General features: G+C 41.8%; 1 protein-coding gene across 6 annotated transcripts in view; it reads left to right on the top strand.

The window, feature by feature from the left end:
* Positions 1–18,628, top strand: part of PHKB (phosphorylase kinase regulatory subunit beta) — a 72,508-nt gene that overhangs the window by 32,118 nt on the left and 21,762 nt on the right. For all 6 annotated transcript variants that reach the window (XM_066195013.1, XM_066195012.1, XM_066195010.1 and 3 more), the window contains 5 exons: positions 1,204–1,281; positions 3,117–3,275; positions 7,087–7,181; positions 15,096–15,151; positions 15,318–15,411. In XM_066195013.1, the coding sequence (XP_066051110.1) occupies positions 1,204–1,281; positions 3,117–3,275; positions 7,087–7,181; positions 15,096–15,151; positions 15,318–15,411 (482 nt within the window). The remainder of the gene's footprint in view (positions 1–1,203; positions 1,282–3,116; positions 3,276–7,086; positions 7,182–15,095; positions 15,152–15,317; positions 15,412–18,628) is intronic.

Genomic DNA, 18,628 nt, shown 5'->3' on the forward strand with positions numbered 1-18,628 from the left:
CTCGACTCCTCTGTGGCCACCCACAGATTAAAATATTGTGTTTGAAGATATAATAAGGTTTCACAATTGGTATTTCTAAAGAAATGTTTGACATTTTTCAAAGAGTGAGGCCCAAAACCGAAGAGAAAGGCGCTGACATTTAATGCTGCCCACTTGCAGTTTGGAGAACAGAAAGATAGCCATCTTCAACTGAGGTTAACAAAAGAATAGAAAAAGCATTTTACGCTTCTTGTTAACAAAAAACCCTAAAAAATACATACTTTGCACATACTGTCCCTGTCCTTTTTGCCTGGACCACACCTTTAGGAAATAAAACAATTCTGTTAGTGGATTTTGTGCAAATATCTCTGAGTCCACAAGGTTCCCTAATGCAAAATCTGAAGCGTATACGCAGCAATGCAAAAATACAATGACATGGGAGGAGCAGAGGTTGCTCCTGTCATGAGTATCCTCGAGTGTTTTGAAATGTTCACTGTGTCACTTGAAACACACCTTTTTGTGTGCAAACTTTGATTGCATTTGTGTCTCTTGGCAACTGTAAGTATTCCTGTAGATACACTCAGGAATATTTGAAAATGTACTGAGCAATACCTGTCTAGCTTTGGGTTTGGATGGAGTGTTGAAGAGCCATGGGGGAAAAAAAAATTTTGGTGGTTGAAAAAGGGAATATTTATATAAGTTATATATAAATTATACATTTATAATTTATAATAATACAAGTTATTATATTTATATAATATTTATATAAACTTTATGCCAAGTTTTCATCCAGCTCATTCCCCTTTGTATGCTAAAAAAAAATTCTACTTTAAAACATCCCCTTGTTTGTCAAATAGATCCATTTTTTCTTTGATGAACAGAAATGGGGTTTGTATTGTTAATATATATTTTCATTTAAGAACTTCCCATGAGCTGAACAATAATCATGCTAGTATTCATCAGATTCATCTTAGGAAGTTCTGCTAAAACAACTTTGAAGGGAGTGGTAGTCCCAAACATTCCAGTGTATTCCCCAACAGCAGCATCAGGGAGTTGACTGTTGTGATCAGTCTTTTACTTTTCATGAGTCATTTAGCGTGTTGGCACTTAATATTTAGTTTTGAAAAGTAAACAATGGATTTTTTTTCTTCCTCTTTTATGAACTTTGAGATCATGGAATAATTATTTCTTCCATTAAATCAATTATTGTTTGGTTATTTTTAGGTGTTTTTAGAGGAAACCCTACCCAAGTAAAGGAATATCAGGATCTTCTGGACCCTTTGCTTCAACACACACCTGAAGGTATTCTCTGGAAATTGTTCTTCCGGAACAATTGTAGCTTTTTGTTGACCTGAAATTACAAAAATCCTGAATTTCCTATTAATGTGTATTGCGGTCAGAGCAAATGAGAAGTAAGAACATCACCATGTTTCCTAATGGCAAAATAATAATTCTAAAATAACCTGTTTTATGTTGACACCTTGCATCATAAAGTGTGATAATAAAAGTAGCATTTTTCTAGATAAACGCTTCTGATACTAAAGTAAGATTTACACTGTGCCCACTCCTTCCTCCCCTCCTTCACCTCTGTTTCATTGTTTACACAGTTCACTTCTACTTTTTAGGCAAAAATAACTACCAGCAGTCAGATTGTTTCCATGTCCCACCTGGACCCACATGAGAATTACTCTCCTCATTCATTGTCACTTAATTTTGCAAGCTCTAAAAAAGAATTTGGTATATGCATATGAAATTGTTTCGAGCTTAGAGCTGGGGGAGTGACTACGTAATAATTTTATTATAAATATTCTCTTCTTTAAATTGGGCACTTTGGAATTTTTGTGGCACTGCAGGCAAGGCTGGTGGTGGCCTACAGGCACAGCCATCCAAAATTCAGTTAAAAATAAAAAAAAACAAAAAAAAACAAACCATAAGTTTGAGTGGGAGGAAAAGAAATGGCCTGAGAACAGAACAATCCAATTTTAAAAGTCAGCATTTCAGTCACCTGTTCTTACATCTGTGGCACAGTTACACGAGTGGATGCAGAATACGTCTTGTTCTTTAAACTTTTTGTAGTGAACTAATTTCTGTAAGGCAGTCAAACACTCCCTTACCAAATTTGCATTATCTAGCAAATTTTTCTTGCTGGTTGTTACTTTTTTTCTGATTACTAATGAGTATGTGAAGGTTCATGGATACAATTTATCTTGTGGTTCCTTTTGTTGCATGACATCACAAATGTCACATCTTAAAATTTCTGGGTAGGTTTTGGTGCCTCGCTCATTTGAATCTAATGTCTCTATTAACTCTTGCTTTTCCATTTTTTCTCTGCTTCTTCCCAGTAATTTGGTTTTTTCTAGGTAAATAGTAAGACACTACAGATTTTTCCTGTTTATCACCTGTTCTTTATCCAAATTAATTCAAGAGTAGAGCAGTTAAGGTGGAATTTAATTATCCAGGAAGCATGTTAATTTGCTTTTCAATTTCATATAATTAGGTCAATCATTTGTAATCATGTCTCTAAATTTCTGATGCATGTCCACTTAAAAACTTCTGAAATAAAGTTTACAAAGATCAGCAATACCTGTGGCACAATTCAAGATACAGGGTATGCATCTTCTAGTAGAGAAGTGATGCGCTTTTGTTTCATGATGTTTCAAGATTCATTTTAAACATTTGATTAATAAAATTATCCAAAACTGAGTTGACTCTTTCTGAGCAGGAATTTTTGTTGGAAAGAGTTGTCTGATGCTGAGCCTGTGTTAACTGGGGGGCACAACACCCCGAGTGTTCCACTGGGACCCAACTTTCATTGCTTTGGGTTAAGACTTCTTAACCGAACTGCATTTTCCTTCAGGTGGCTTCTTTTATTTTTAGTTTGCACAGAAGGTGCTGCACAGACAACATGCCTGTTCAGGGAAGAAATTCTGAGGAAATGTCTGGTTGAAATACAAAGTAGTTTAACATTGCCCTGGGGATTCCTCACTGCAGAGATAACAATGAACGACAATCTCTGTTCAAGCTGTTACTGGGGTGCAATATTTCCTGGTTTGGATCCACTTCAGCTTTATTAGAGGATTCCAATCAAGTAACGAGGGCAGTGCTAATTCCTCACTTTCTGTGCTTGCTGTCCCCAGGGTGCCCTGTTGTCCCCAAGTATTACTACGTGCCCGCTGACTTTGTGGAGCTGGAGAAGAGGAGCCCGGGCAGCCAGAGGCGCTTTCCCAGTAACAGCGGGCGGGATGGGAAGCTCTTCCTGTGGGGCCAGGCCGTGTACATCATTGCCAAGCTGCTGGGTGAGGCCTGAGCACCTTCAGCTTCTCTCCTCATTGTGCTCCTCTGGAATTTAAACTAACATTGCCTTGAGTTTTGAATGGAGCTTGAGCAGCCTGTGTGTCCTCTGCTCTGGTACATGTGTGACAGAAATTGCTTGGCAGTATTTTTGTTTTTAGGCTGCATACTATAAAGCTTTGTGGAATATTTCATAGAGTACTGAAAATCTAAACGTGATGACAGATTTTTTTTTTTTTTTTCCCCTGGCTTTCCCCCTTATTTTCTTTTCTTCATGACAGAATATATTAATGTGATGCTTTCTGGGTTAACTGCATCAGCTGCACCTAAACAGTGATGTTTGCAAGTGATTTATAGCATTCAATTCAAATTATTGACTGCTTAAGCAAGACAAGTTGAAACTTTGAATAGTTGCAGTCTCAGAGAAGGTTAATGATTCATTCGTCTGTGTTATTTTTACCCTTTTTCAATTGTATGAGCAATTGCAAGTGCATAGCAAAGTTTGACCACTGAAGGTTGTTATGGTGAATTTCAGTCACAAACAAACTCTCAGTCTCGCTTGGAATTTTATTATGGGCTAATGCAAAAAGAATGATTGATCCAGAAAAATCTTCACAGTTGGGTTTTGTTTCTTTAGTATCTCTTTTAGGAGAAAGGTATATTTATTTTAACATGATCAGCAGTTACCTAGTAATCAGTAGACAGAGTTCTGGAAACTATTTTTCTCTTAACACAGAAGGGAAACAGGCTGTTGGTAATAAAAATGAGAAGAATTGAAGGGGAGTTTAAAAATTCAGCAGTTGGCAAGAGCAGTGGATGTATCTTTAGGTAAAGAGGGACAGAGTCTGCCTGCTGCTCCACCTGTTTGATTTTGCTGTATTCCTTGCAAAATTCCTCTTTTAGCCAGCACTTCAAAGTAAATGCAGGCAATCTCACTGTTAATAATAATGATAAGAGTATTAGCCAAGTAATCCTCCAGTGTGTGTGTAGGTTGCTGTAGTAGTTCTGCAAGTATTGATCTTGTGCTGATCTTTGTGTGTTTCTGTACCTGCAGAATGCTGATTAAATAAGTTCTATTTAGAATTTGCTGTTTGTGTAACATTCCTGTGTTTCAGTTCTTTGCTGAACATTCTTACGCGCTGCTTTTTAATTTTATTTATTTTTTAAATTTTTTTCAAAATATTCAAATTTCAGAGTAATTTTTTCCTGCTTCTTTCATAGTCCTTGCAAACAGGATTTGGAGATCTTACAGCAATGTGTTCATCGGAGGTTGTTATATCAGGAACTCCATTTATTCCTGCTAATTTGGAGTTGGTGCATTCAGTTTTGCTCCTTACTGGTGAAAACCTACCTGAATAACAACCTTGTCCTTGGTGGAAAGTGTTTGTGTGTCTTACTTTGCTCGTTGGTGGTTGCTAATTAAGTGGCAGCCTGACTCCAAATACTTTGATATCTGGGAAGGTATTGGTTTCCCATTTCATTATCCATTCAGAAATCATTGTGTTGCCTCCAGGGTATCAATTAATTTGTGTTTGTTCAGCCTCCTCGCTCCTGCTGCGTAGGCAGCACATGAAACCACCTTTGTAGCTCCTGCTGCTGTCTCTGGGCCTGGGCTCTGCCTCTTGAGGTCCCCATAGTTCTAAACGCAGCCACAGGAACCTGAGTCAGTTCTTACCCTCCCGCAGAGGGGCAGATAGAAACAGAGAAGTCAGAATTTTGATCCTGCTTACAAATGCTGAGTGACAGGCAGTGAAAGTGCCTGCGTGTCACTGTTGGAGGGCACCACGTTTATGCAACTGAAGAAATTGCTTTTCAAGGAAAAAAGCGTGTGTTTTGCAGATGGTGATGCTGTTTTTCACAGAATTTCCTTCCTGCTTTGGATGAGGAGGTTTGTAAAGACTTTATGTTAAGGTCCCCATTTTTGGAGCAAAGGAAAGGAGTCCCAGGTATTCAGATGTTTCATGCTACGGAAAATTCACTCAGTCTTTTGTTTAGTAGCTCTCTTTCCTTTGTTTATCCTTAGAATTCTTATATCTTGTTGTGTGGATTCAGTGCTGCCTAGAGCTAAGAGTTTTAGCAATATTTTTATAGACCAAATGGGTTAAACATTGTCAGCTGCTGCTGATGCAGAGAGGGAGCTAACAAAGGAATCTGCTTTTGCAGTCCAATACACTTGTGCTTGTGATAATGGTGATGAATACTCACTAGCAGTTAGCTTAAGTTTTAGATTAGTCTATTGATACGGTTCTATTAAATATGAAATTATTCTATTATTCTGACCATATATTTTAATTACTGAGCAGGGTAAATCAGTGTTAAAACCAATAGAACCATGGAACATGCAATGTGGAAACCCCTCTTGTTTTTAACTCTGTGAGGCAGAGCCCATTCATCTGAAAATTATTTGGTCGATTCATTTTATTGCATTAGCAGTACTTCACATAATTCAAGTAGCTTCCATTCCTTTAGCCAGCATAAGAATTCTGTGTGGACTGGAGCTTAGACAAAGTGGTTTGCTAAAACTCGTGTCAGTACGTTAATCAATTGGCCACAGTGATCTTTTATCATCCAGCACTTTGGGGTTTGTGTTGGTGGATGGTGGCCCTGCAGGAGCAGTGCAGAACCAGGAGCAGGCTCCTTTCCTGGCTGCAGTCCAGCTGCCTGGTGCCAGCAGCAGCCCGAGGACGGCACGGCATGCAGGGCTGGCAGAGCTCTGGGCAGCAGAAGGCTCTGGCAGGGCTTCCCCTGAACTGCCCAGCCAGGGCTCCTCAGTGCTGCCCGTGCTCTGCTCCCCTCTGCCCCATCACTCTGCGCTGGCCTAGCCCAGGAAACCTTCAGGCAGGACATACTCTGAGTTTTAAGCTGCTGCCTTCATTTACTCCACGGTGCAGTGCTCAGAAACACTCTGATCAAGGCAAGTTTGGTTTTCAGAGCTGAGTGCAGCCATGAGTCACTTCTGGTTTAGATTAATACCGTATTCCCTTGTGTTGGGGCTTTTAAGAATAGCTATGAAATTGTTGACTTTGAGATAGAAGAAATGAAAATGTGTTGTGACTTTGTGTTAGAAATTAGATCGAGTTTGGACAGTTTCCTGTCAAAATACAATTTTGGTAGGAGAAAGCTTATTTTAAGGGTATAATAGCTCATACTAGATTATGAACCTGTATTCAAGGAATTTGTTGAAACTTTTTAATGGTGTACTTTTATTGGAGTGCTTTTTCAGGAGAAGGCTAAAATACTGCAGGTTTAGGTTTGGTGGGGTTTTTTCCCCCCCCATCTAAAAAAAATCCATGTTGAAACTGTTAGATTTCAAATATTTTGATTTTTTTTCCCCCAATTTCTTCCTGAGATACCATATTGAGAGGTACCTTTGATATCTCTTGTCCTTTCCAGGATTCAAGTCATGTGATTATCTTGAGATAGAGGCTGTCTGCTTTTCTTCAAAGCTAAACAATTTTTGATGGTCATTGAGTTTATAGTTAAAGCTCCAGAATAATTCCGTGGTTGTGGATTAAGGGCTTTCTACGTGACTTGTGTTGTGGAGTCTGTTGTCTGCATATAATCTTTTAACATATCTTTGTGAGCAAATAAAGGCTTGGGTTTTTCTGCTACAGTATCGTAATTAGCTGTAGCAAGAACAATGCTTGAGTCATTCGTTTTAAAATTAATAGAGTTCTGAATTTTTCAGAACGTGCTTTTGTAAGTCTTTGATCGAAAACAAAGCACGGCCATAACACAAAAGCTGACATGGCTTCTTCACAAAAGCTGCAGAAAGTACTCAAGTCATTCTGTATTTCTATTCTCATTTGCTTTCAGCTGATAAATTAGTGAGTCCTAAAGATCTGGACCCCATTGGCCGGTACGTACCCCCCGAGGATCAGCGGAATGTCAGCATGAGGTTTTCAAATCAGGTAAGCACTAGCTTTGTGTTACAATATTTTACTGGAAAATCGTGGTCTGAGTGCTGCATATGGCCCCCTAATATTGCAGTTAAAGTGCAAGGAAAAAAGTGGGTACATTTTCTGACTTAATGGAGGGTTGCTTTTAAAAGGAGGATTGTAACGTGCAGTTTTGGAGAAGTGATGAACATTTCCTTTCAAATTAAGTGATGCAGTCAAAATGATGGATCAAATGTAAGTTTGAATAGCTGCTAATGAACAGGTATGTGTCTTTGAGTTATAAGTTATGTCAGAAAGACAAGAATGAGCCTGCTTTTCTTATTCCTTTGAAGTCATTTCACCTGCAACATGCGGCCTGTAGGTAAAGCCTTACAAAAGAAAGGCCTTGTAAGATCATGGTTCAAGCCTTGCTGCCTTGGCTGGGTGCAGCTAACAGCTAGCCTGATAAGGTCCCGTGAGAAAAGAATTATCACAGTGACAATCAGCTTGCATAACAATCTAGTCTTGTGGGAAGGCAGCTTGCACCTGTGAGGAGAAAGATTCTACCCATGTGAAACATCTTCCCAGGAGACAAGAATGTGAACATACCTAGTGAGAAAAGTTTTTGACTGACACGTACGCTAGCAACTTCTAACCAATGAACAGAATTACAGTAAGTTGCTAACCAATTAGAATTAAAGACAACGCCTTCTGATAGCCACATAAATATGAGCTATGAAGAATAAAGATTGGCTATTGTGGATGAAGAAACAGATGGCCCTGTCTGTCTCTACTGTGACAGCAACATATTGTTATTTTTTTGTATTTAGAGCTCCTAAGAGCTACGAGAATGAGGTCCCTGGAGGTATTTAAAAGATGTGCAGATGTGGCATTTAGGGACAGGGTTCAGTGTGGGTTTAGGAGTGCTGGGTCAGTGCGTGGATGCCATGACTGTAAAGGCCCTTTAATGACTCTGTGATTCTATGTGCTCCTGCATTTGGATTAAATGTAAGGTAGGAATGAGTGACCAGGGATGGGGAACGCTTGAGACACGGTAATTCAAGTCTGTAGTGAACGGACAGCGGGATATGAACATGTTTGCATGTAGGGAACTCCTTTAATTAAGGAGATAAGAACTGTGTGTAAGGAAACGTGCAGCTAAAAGATGCGTTTCAGCCTTTTCGTTTCTTCTGTAAGGAATGTGTATTTAAGAAGCTCCTTGTTCAGCATTTTGTGTGTTTGTTATGGAAGCGTAAGAGATGAAGTATTTATCGTAAGATTCACTCCAAGTTCAGAACTGAACAGTGTTTTTCTTGTTCTATCCAAACGCTGCTTATGCCCTCAGTTTCCTACTCTTTGCTGTTACCAAGGTAATCCATGTGCCTGGCTGTTGGTTCATTCATAATGAGACTTTCATTGTTCACAGTGCAGCACTTGCCATGTTCCTGTGCGACAATGAAAGCTCAGTGATGTCATTTGTTCCTGGTTGCTTTGTTTGTTCTTGCATCATGGGATTATGAATGTGACAGAACCTGGGCCCTTTTGGGGTGTCCCCAGGAGGGGCATGTACTGAGTCAGGGTTGCTGCAGCCCATCCAATTTCTCTTTCTTTGATTCTTCAGACCAGTCAGTTTTAATATGCCACAGCTGAGCACTTTGGAGAGGATGAGGCTTTGTTCTATATGACTCATCAGGAAATGTCTTAGTAGAAAAGCATTTTTACTACTGTTTAGGGTACCCGGCATGTGATAGGCAATTTTCAGATCTTCAGAGAGAAATAGCCTCTGCCCTGAGATCTTCCCAAGAGTGATAATAAATAACACAATGATAATTTATTTTCTCATGACTTACTCATTGAAGGCCACTTAGTGAGTCAATAAAGAACTTAGTAAAATGCAGCTACCCTGTAAAATTCAGCAATGTAATAGGGACTTTAAAAGTCAACAGTGTTGAATGCATTGAAGGTAACTTCAAGAGTTGCATTTTGATATTTTGCTTCATTTTCAGACAATGCATGAAGAAGGAAGGAAATTCTGAGCATCCCTAGGTCTGCTTATAGCTCTGTTCTTCCCAGTGGTGGTTCTTCCCTTTGCCATAGATGACTGTGCATGTGTTTCTTCGACATGTAAATGCCAAAACTATCCAAGATGTGGTTCCCAGAGTGGGTTAGAAGGAGGGGATGCCCTTCTGAATTAGTGGGAAACGGAGACTGTGGCATCAGGCCTTTGGCTTTGCAGCCTCTGAGCAGCAGTGTAGAAATGGTGACCAGAAGGGTTCATGTCCCTGGAAGGCTGCCAGGTGGTTGTGGAATTCCTTTGGGATTGTTTGTACTGAAACAGCTGCTGCAGTATTTTGGGTGGTTTTACTGCTCCAGTATCAGGGCAAAATGTTCCTTCATGCAGATGTCAAATGGGTCATGGCTAAGAGAAGGTTAAAGGTGCAAAGATGCCCTGACGTGACTCAGGTGAGCTGTACCAGCAAAGGTCTTCAAGTTCCACACAGGAATCTTGAGTTTGGCTTCTTTAATCCACGTTTCAGATTTGCTTAACCAGTTTGTCTGCCTGTTTGATTGTGCCATTTTATCTAATTGAGCTAATTTATGCAAAATCGGTATCTAGTATTTGCCTTAAAGTGCAGGAAAAATGACTAAAAATACCATACAAAATGAGACCATGGCACATCTTAATGATGTCTTCAGAAATCAAAAGTAGTTTCTTCTCTTTAATGATGTCTTCTCTTTTCCATATAAAGAATTATTCAATTAAATTGAACACAAAACTATTTCTACTCGTATTAAGTTTTATTCCTGTAAGCAATAAACAAGGATATGTAAAAATTTCAGAGGCCTGTGTATATAAATTTTGTTGTGATACAGTGTTTTGAAAGGAGATGTACCAAAAAAAAAAGCCTTTTAAATTTTTATTTGAAGCTCTGTGCTAAGTAAATATTTCTTCAAGAAATGTGTTTTCCATGTAGGCATATTTTCATTTTGTGCTTGCACTGACTATAAACTCAAAACACTTGCCACTGAAAAATGTGATTAATTTAATGTGTTTGTGCCTTTGGTGCCACTACAAAAATATGTCTGATACCCACATAACAGTGTAGATTTAAGCAAGCAGTGGAAAGTATTTCATATATTCCAACCTTACTTTTACAACTTAGAAGCATCCATGAAGAATTAGGTCAAGGAAAGTAAGGTAATATAGATGTCCAAAGGCAGAAGTGCTATGAAAACTGAATATATAACTACATATAATTACAGCTGGGAGTGCATCAGAAAATCAGCTCAAGGACAGTGTTATTGCTTGTAGAAAACGGAGGCATCAAATGAGCAGTGTAGTTGAAACACAATAGCCACTAATACTAATTTTGTCTGTTTATAGTTTGAAGGAAATGTTTCTTCTCCTAAGTCAATGCCAAACGCAGTTATTTTCCACTTCCAGGAGGCTGTGTCCATATGTTCTTTCTTGGGGAAGTGCCAGTGTGGTGCTGGAGCAGGGCTGTGTTTGCTGGTTTAGTGTGTGTTCCAGAACACGCTCAAGTCTAGCAGCAGTCCCGGGGGCTCTTTCTCCTCTGCTTTGCAATCCTAATGCTCAGGTTAGAGCCCTTGCAGGAGTTCAAAAGAAACGGAATCGTCCGCACTCTGTTTGCTTTGAGTGGAGATGATGCAGGGGGTTCTGGTTCTGGGTGACTCCTTAGAGCTGGATTCCTGAGAAGAGCGTATTTTGTGACTCCTCTTTAGTGTCTCCAGATTCAGGAGAGATCCTGACTGGGTTTGGGTTGTTGCATTCTGTTTTGGGAGGAGGTAGTGTAGAAGAGGGCCTGGATGGTAACAGTAAGCCTTTGAGAAGTGGGGTGTAGGGTGGGGGGTTTCTGGAATTGTTTTGTATTTTACTGGCACGTGAAAGCTGATTTATTGCTGTTTTGTGTTTAATTTCGTCTTTAACAAAAAGTCATTATCTTACTGGATTGCCAGAGTAGGATTATTTTACCTTCTGAGTTAAGTTGAAATACGTGTTTAGGGCTACAATTAATTAACTGAATTCTCTGCGTGTGATGATTGTATTGTTTTAATGTTTTGCTGTGTAGAGTTAGCAATCATTTGTAAGGATTTCATTTCAGGTACTGGGAATTAAGTTTAATGCCTATTGATGAAGAGAATTGTCAAAATAAAAGACTGCTTATTTTTCTTTATTTTCAGGGAAGTAGATAACATGTAAAGAAGGAACTAAAATTATTACTTATAGATAGACTGAGATATTTTAAGACTTTTATGTTTAGGATTTGAGTGTGTCTAATTCGGATGGAGCCATATTGGATGATTTCTTTTGTCATGTTAATTTTAAACGCATTCTTGTTTTCATTCCAATTAATACAATTGCCTACCAGCAGTTAACCCAGTTCTCAACCTGCCCAATGCTGGTTTGGAGTTTGAGGCACATCCATGTGCTGTGTTTGATTTCAGGGGCTGGTGTGTCAGTGCCAGTGGGCACAGGCTGGTCAGCAGTGGGCAGTGCCACCAGAGCAGCTCAGGGACGGGGGGCACAGGGTGGTCAGCAGTGGGCAGTGCCACCAGAGCAGCTCAGGGACAGTGGGCACAGGGTGGTCAGCAGTGCCACCAGAGCAGCTCAGGGACAGTGGGCACAGGGTGGTCAGCAGTGCCACCAGAGCAGCTCAGGGACGGTGGGCACAGGGTGGTCAGCAGTGGGCAGTGCCACCAGAGCAGCTCAGGGACAGTGGGCACAGGGTGGTCAGCAGTGGGCAGTGCCACCAGAGCAGCTCAGGGACAGTGGGCACAGGGTGGTCAGCAGTGGGCAGTGCCACCAGAGCAGCTCAGGGACAGTGGGCACAGGGTGGTCAGCAGTGGGCAGTGCCACCAGAGCAGCTCAGGGACGGGGGGCACAGGGTGGTCAGCAGTGCCACCAGAGCAGCTCAGGGACGGTGGGCACCGGGTGGTCAGCAGTGCCACCAGAGCAGCTCCGGGACGGGGGGCACAGGGTGGTCAGCACTGGGCAGTGCCACCAGAGCAGCTCAGGGACAGTGGGCACAGGGTGGTCAGCAGTGCCACCAGAGCAGCTCAGGGACGGGGGGCACAGGGTGGTCAGCAGTGCCACCAGAGCAGCTCAGGGACGGGGGGCACAGGGTGGTCAGCAGTGCCACCAGAGCAGCTCAGGGACGGTGGGCACAGGGTGGTCAGCAGTGCCACCAGAGCAGCTCAGGGACAGTGGGCACAGGGTGGTCAGCACTGGGCAGTGCCACCAGAGCAGCTCAGGGACAGTGGGCACAGGGTGGTCAGCAGTGCCACCAGAGCAGCTCAGGGACGGGGGGCACAGGGTGGTCAGCACTGGGCAGTGCCACCAGAGCAGCTCAGGGACGGTGGGCACAGGGTGGTCAGCAGTGCCACCAGAGCAGCTCAGGGACAGTGGGCACAGGGTGGTCAGCACTGGGCAGTGCCACCAGAGCAGCTCAGGGACGGGGGGCACAGGGTGGTCAGCAGTGGGCAGTGCCACCAGAGCAGCTCAGGGACGGGGGGCACAGGGTGGTCAGTGCTGCCAGGGCAGCTCAGGGTAGCTGGGTTGTGGTTCAGGAGCAGCCAGGGGGCCATGGGGGTGCAGTGCACTCTCTCCTGTTGTGAGCTGTTCCTGTTTTCCCCTCCTTGCTCCACGTGCTTGGGAAGCCCAGTGGGTGCCATTTCCATCGGGGCTCTGCCCCCTTTCTCACATGCTCACAATGAATGGGGTTTTTGCGGAGTTCTGAGGTTTCCTGGCAGTGTAAGCAGAAAGGCACAGTGATAACACCTGTGCAGTGAGAGGCTGGTACTGAGCTGCTTTCTCTGCTTGTGCCAGGAATGGAGTCAGGGATTTTTCCCTTTATCCTACCTCCAGCAGTTTATAACCTTGTTAAAAACCGTGGGTTTTCTTTTTTTTTTTTTTTTTCAAATTCTCCTTTTTGGAGAGGAAGAGCAACTAATCAGTCTTTTATCTTGTTCTTCTGAGGTACATTTATCATCTGCACAGCATGCAGAATACAGCTGAAACGGACCCTTCTGCCAAGGATCCAAGGTGGCAACACAAGGCAGGAGGGGGAGCCTGGGCAGGGGGGCTGTTGTGCTGTCTTGGGGAGACAGTGATGGATGTTGTGGGAACAGTACCTGAGCTGGCCTTATTAGACAAATGTGAAACCCAAGACGTTCAAATGGAATTTTTAACAGCAAGATTTATTTAGTAGACTATTTAGCAGTTTAATGCTTTTCCATATCTCTTTTTTTAAATATACAGCAAATACTATAGAGCACAATCATCATTGGAAAGGGTGACTTTCCTTTTTGGAGTGTTTTATCTATTGCTTTGATCTGTGTTTCTCTAGGCCACCACTTGTGATCCTCCAGGCTGTGACATGGCGAATGACAGTGACAATAACTTTCTGTTTAATGTTACAGCAATCCCCTGGTTGTACTGCAATGATAGCTGGATTTTTTCCACAACACTTTAAAGATCGAGCAGTTTTTCACGCAGATTTTGTGTTGTGCCAGTTGTGCTGTAGCTGCATTCATGTAGTTCTGGCCTGTGTTAGAACCACCATTTATTGACTGCTGTAAACGGATCCTGTCCTTGGCTGTGTGGGAGGGGTAGAACTCTCATTCTCGGGTGTGGGGAGGGTTTTGCTTTTTCTTTCATACACAGTGATTGTGGCTGAGTTTTGAGTTTTCCTACTCTTTGTACGAATGCGAGCGGTACACGTTGTGCACGTGATGCACAATGATCTTATTCTGAGCAGGAAAATCTTTTAATGTCCCTGGAACTTCGGACTGCTTCCTGTGGTCTCTTTGTGCACGTACTTTCACCAGAAACTTATTTCATGTGGCAAAAAGTCCAAAACTTTTAGTGCAAATGTAGCGCTGACAGACTCCTGGGGAAAAGTTACCAAGAACTTCTTCTGCAAATCCCTAAGATCTTTATTGCTCACAGCTGCCTGAGTAAGCAAGTGTTCCCTCTGAACTTCTCATTCTAAATCAGTATCTACCCCTCTATCATAAAAAATGCTGCATTTTATACAGTTGTTAGAAGATGTGTTTGACTTCTGTCATTCAAGTTCTGATAGTTTCTAGACAAGAGCAGACAAAAGCATTTTAGCCACGAAAATGGGAGCTGCTCTAAGTTGTGTTGTTTTACAGTCAGCGAATGCCAGAGGAGTGAACAAGGACCAGGGGGTTGTTCATAGCTCATTCTGCCAGAGACAGGAAAGGTGAATTGCCAGATTGAGACCCAGGGAGTCAAGTCAATGATTTCACCCAGACCTTGCATTCACTCCTGCCTGCAGGTTTCCCGATGTAAAATACTGGTATTTATTTCAAACACGAAGTGTCTGTGTAATAAACAGTGCAAGGAAATGCAGCTGTCTCCTGCAGAATGTAATATGTCTTTCACGTCACTAAAGAGCAGCTGTCTGATGACAATTTTTCAGAGTAAAGGGTCGAAATCAACAGGTCGTTATTTCTAAGTGAACTTTATTTTTTGCCCAAAAAGCTGAGTACTTCACTCATTACAAAAGTATGTATCAAAACATTAGATCATATTAGGCATATACGAGATGTATTGGTTGGATAAATTCTACATTTTTGTATGAAATAAAATGTGTTCCCTATGTAGTTCTTCTTAATTAATGAAACCTCCAAACGAATCCAAACAGTGTCATGATTACCAGAAATCTGTTTATTACCAATTCTCCAAAATGTGTCTTGCAGAGTGTTACTGGTAGAACAGGCTTCCTGTAGGCTTGAGAGGTATAAATCTTTCCATTTGCTCACACCGCAAGAAAAAGCAATGCAGACAGTGCTGTCTGTCATAATTGTGGACTGTTTAAAGAGCCATTGTCTCTGGTCACGGTATATTGAAGAAAACCTTTGGTTAGCAATGCCAGTAATGATTTTGTCATTATTTTCCAGGGTCCTTTAGAAAATGATTTGGTGGTGCACGTGGCCCTGATAGCAGAAAGCCAGCGGTATGTATTCACTTCTGCCGAGTTCCTGTGTGTTAAGGAAGGGTTGAACAATGCATCTGAAAGGGTGTAAAATAAAACACTGCTGCTTGTATGCATCTGCTGCCAGGAGAATTTATTAAAACTGTTCTGTGATTTGTCATTAAATGTATCCGTGTTTCATTCGTAGCCTACAGGTTTTTCTGAACACATATGGAATCCAAACTCAGACCCCCCAGCAGGTGGAACCGATTCAGATATGGGCTCAGAAAGAACTTGTCAAAGTAAGGAATTCTGCATTTAAAATTATTTATCCTGAATCTGTGTATTTCTTTTGTAAAAATAAGGATTTTTATCAAGCCAGTAGCCTCTGATCTCCCTAAGCTGTTGTCCACGTATTTCTGTCCTCCTAATGCAGCTGCAAGGTGTGCTGGCACTGGAAGTGACAGATGCCTGCAGCTTTCAGGGAAGTGTGGGAGCCCACATGTTCTGTATTATCTGATTAGGCTTATTGCCTGAGCCACTTTCAAAGTGTAATGAATCAATAATAGAATTTTAATAACATTAGTAGCTTGGTAAACTGAATGAAGCTTGGTGGAGAAACAAGCAAATGAGCAATAGTCAAAGAAATGGATAAAGGCATAAACCATCATAGGATTTCATAGTGCAGCCCCTGTAACAGGCAGTATCCACATCTCTGTCACTGTTTTCCCTTGGATTGACTATTTCCAGGAAGTTTTGGGTTTGAAATCCTTTCTGGTTTACCTCTTTAGCTGAGCACATTTAACATAGCACCGTTAGAAATTACTGGGATGAAGGATCATCTTCGGGATCCCCTTCGTCCTCCCTGGAGGCTCAGTTTTCTCTTGGCCGAGGAGTCTCCTGAGGGGCAGCCGCATCCTCGCGGGCCCTGCTGGTGCCGGGTGAAGATCAGGTGCACAGAGCTCCTGCCTGACCCTGTGGTGCGCAAAGTCTCAGACAGGAATGATGGATGTCTGGGGGCAGTGCGGTGACAATTCTGCTTGTCAGCCCCGAGGGCACACTTGGAGAACAGATCGCTGTGTGGGGCTCTCCTCAGAAATGAGCTACATGGCCAACGCCACCATCTGTGGCAGGAGTCTGTAGGAGACAAGAAAAAAAAAGTAAACCCCAAAATAGAGAATATAGGAACATAATTTGGGTTTCTTAAGTCTGTGAGGGTGACGGATGTGCTAAACCTGGCTGTGGCTTATTCAGAAAAATGCTTACTCTGCAAAACAGCTGCCACTAACACCTGAGAAGGGCTAAAACAGGGAGAAGAGAAATATCTGTGTTTCCATTCATCCTTGTTCATTACCAAACCCATTTTTACTCACTAGTTTTCATGATAATGTATTCCAGAATATGTTCTCTCTCTCTGTATCTGTCCTGAAATCCTGTGCTGAAACTTTGGTGTAACAAATGAATACTCCATGACTTTCCTATAGGAGTCTCTCTGTCATCCATCACTTCTTTGGTTTCCCTGACAAAAAGATAAGACCTTCCTTAAGTTTTATTATTACCAATTAAATTCCTATCTGTGAAAAAGTCTGTGTTAGGATTTATTTTTCTAAAGCTGTTGAGACATCTGGCAATTCTGACACTTCCTTTATCCTCATGATGGGTAGGTACAGCTGCCTCATCAAAATTTACTTTTTAAAGGAGTGCCATGAAAATATTCATTCACCTGATACGAAACCTCTTCCTAATGGGCTTCTAATAAAGGCCCTGCCAGAGCTGTGAAGTGAAGAGAGTGTTTGGGGTGTTGTGAGGACTGGGGTTTGATCTTGGGGCTTATGCCAGTAACCAAAATGAAAAAGGAAACAAACAAAACAAGAATACTACTCCTGGTTGTATTTGTCATCCTTTGAGGGGAGAGGAAGCCAGCGGCGGAACAGTCAGTGTATTTTGGGGAATAGAAGGTTGATCTGTGGAAAATACGGATCTCAGTAATTCCTACTCTGACGCTGTCAGTGCTAAGGAGGATTTAATTTAATCAGAAACTTTTGAATTGCACTAGTAGCACATGATAACAGTTTAAATCTCTAGACTTGTTAATAGGCACGTGTCCAAAAAAGTGCTGTAAAACAAATGGATTGGCGACTGAAAGTAGAACTTGAAGTCGTCTAAATATATGTACCAAGTGGGGGCAGAGAGGAAGTGAAAAGAGAAGGAAGAGATAAACAGTAAAATGGGACAAGAGACACGTAATACACAGGAAAAAACCACATCTGGGGTGGAAGTAGAGCACAGGGGAGGAGCAGGACACCCCTTAGGCAGGGACTGAGAGAGGAAAGGTGCCACAGAACAGATGGTGTGCGAGACCACTGCGTTTTGGGTCATGCTCATAAATCAACCCAACAGCCATTTCTTGTTATTAGCAGCTTAATAATCCAGAATTGCAAGGCTTTTTAGTAAAAAAAAAACCCCAAAGGTGCTTGAAGCAGCTGGACTTGAATGAAACTGTGCGTTGTTCGGTGCCTGGGGCTGCCTCTGAGCTTGGATTGTAACCGATGAGAATGGAGAACTCTCACTAGAGGTGGAAACTGCTTTAGTGGCCTGCGTGTCAACATGGGCCCTCCAGCTACAGTCTTCAAGGAAAAGCCAACGTTACAGTACTGCTGCAGTTCTGCTCTTCTAAGAAAGCATTTCATGTTGTGCATTCCGGTGAAATGAGGGTCCTTTCAGTGTTAAATTGCCCTGTCTACTGCCATTCTTCCAGTCTCCCTTATTTACACGAGAGGAGGTTCAGCATTGTTTGGCTTTGGTTGTTGAGAGCTCTCAGCGTTCTCATGTCTCCATCCTTCCCCACTTGAATACAGTTCCTTACTCTGGGTGAACTGGTCATGTAGGTGATTTTGTTATTTTCTTTTCTAAGTAGCTCTTGGTATTAATGCAGACACATGGGCAGGATCAGGAAGGCCCCAGGCTGACGGCAATAGAAAGCTGTTGTGCGTAATGTTTGTTCAAGTGTTAGCTTTCATTTGCTTCTGAATGAGCTTCCTATAACATAAAGAAAGATTGAACTTGGGAAAATGTTCAGAATTCTGCAGTAATGGTGGGTTCCTTACCTAAAGCGGGCCAAGGAAGGACAAATTACATCTTTCAGTCAGGTTTAACTGATGCATTTAACTGTATTGTTCACAGATTAGTTGTTTTCTTACGGTTTCATACTCGTGCAATGTAAGAAGTGAAGACTGTTGTTGCAAAATTGTGTCAGCTGAAGTAATGTTAGGCATACATAACTCTAATAAGAATCAATGAATATGAATAATGAGATAATTCCCTCTTGCTTGTGTTGCTGATGCATTAATTTTCCAGATTCATAATAAAATTAGAATAAAGATCTTTAAAGGGTTCTTGTATTACTCCTTTACTTTTGTATCCACTCTGAAAAAGCATTGCAGAAGGCAAATTTGGCTAGCCAATAAATGCAAATGATCCCTTAAAAATTATTTCAATGAGGAATTTGAAAAATCAATA

The sequence above is a fragment of the Chamaea fasciata genome, unplaced genomic scaffold (assembly GCF_029207755.1).
Source record: "Chamaea fasciata isolate MVZ Bird 193981 ecotype frontalis unplaced genomic scaffold, bChaFas1.0.hap1 SCAF_12, whole genome shotgun sequence".
Taxonomy (NCBI): domain Eukaryota; kingdom Metazoa; phylum Chordata; class Aves; order Passeriformes; family Sylviidae; genus Chamaea; species Chamaea fasciata.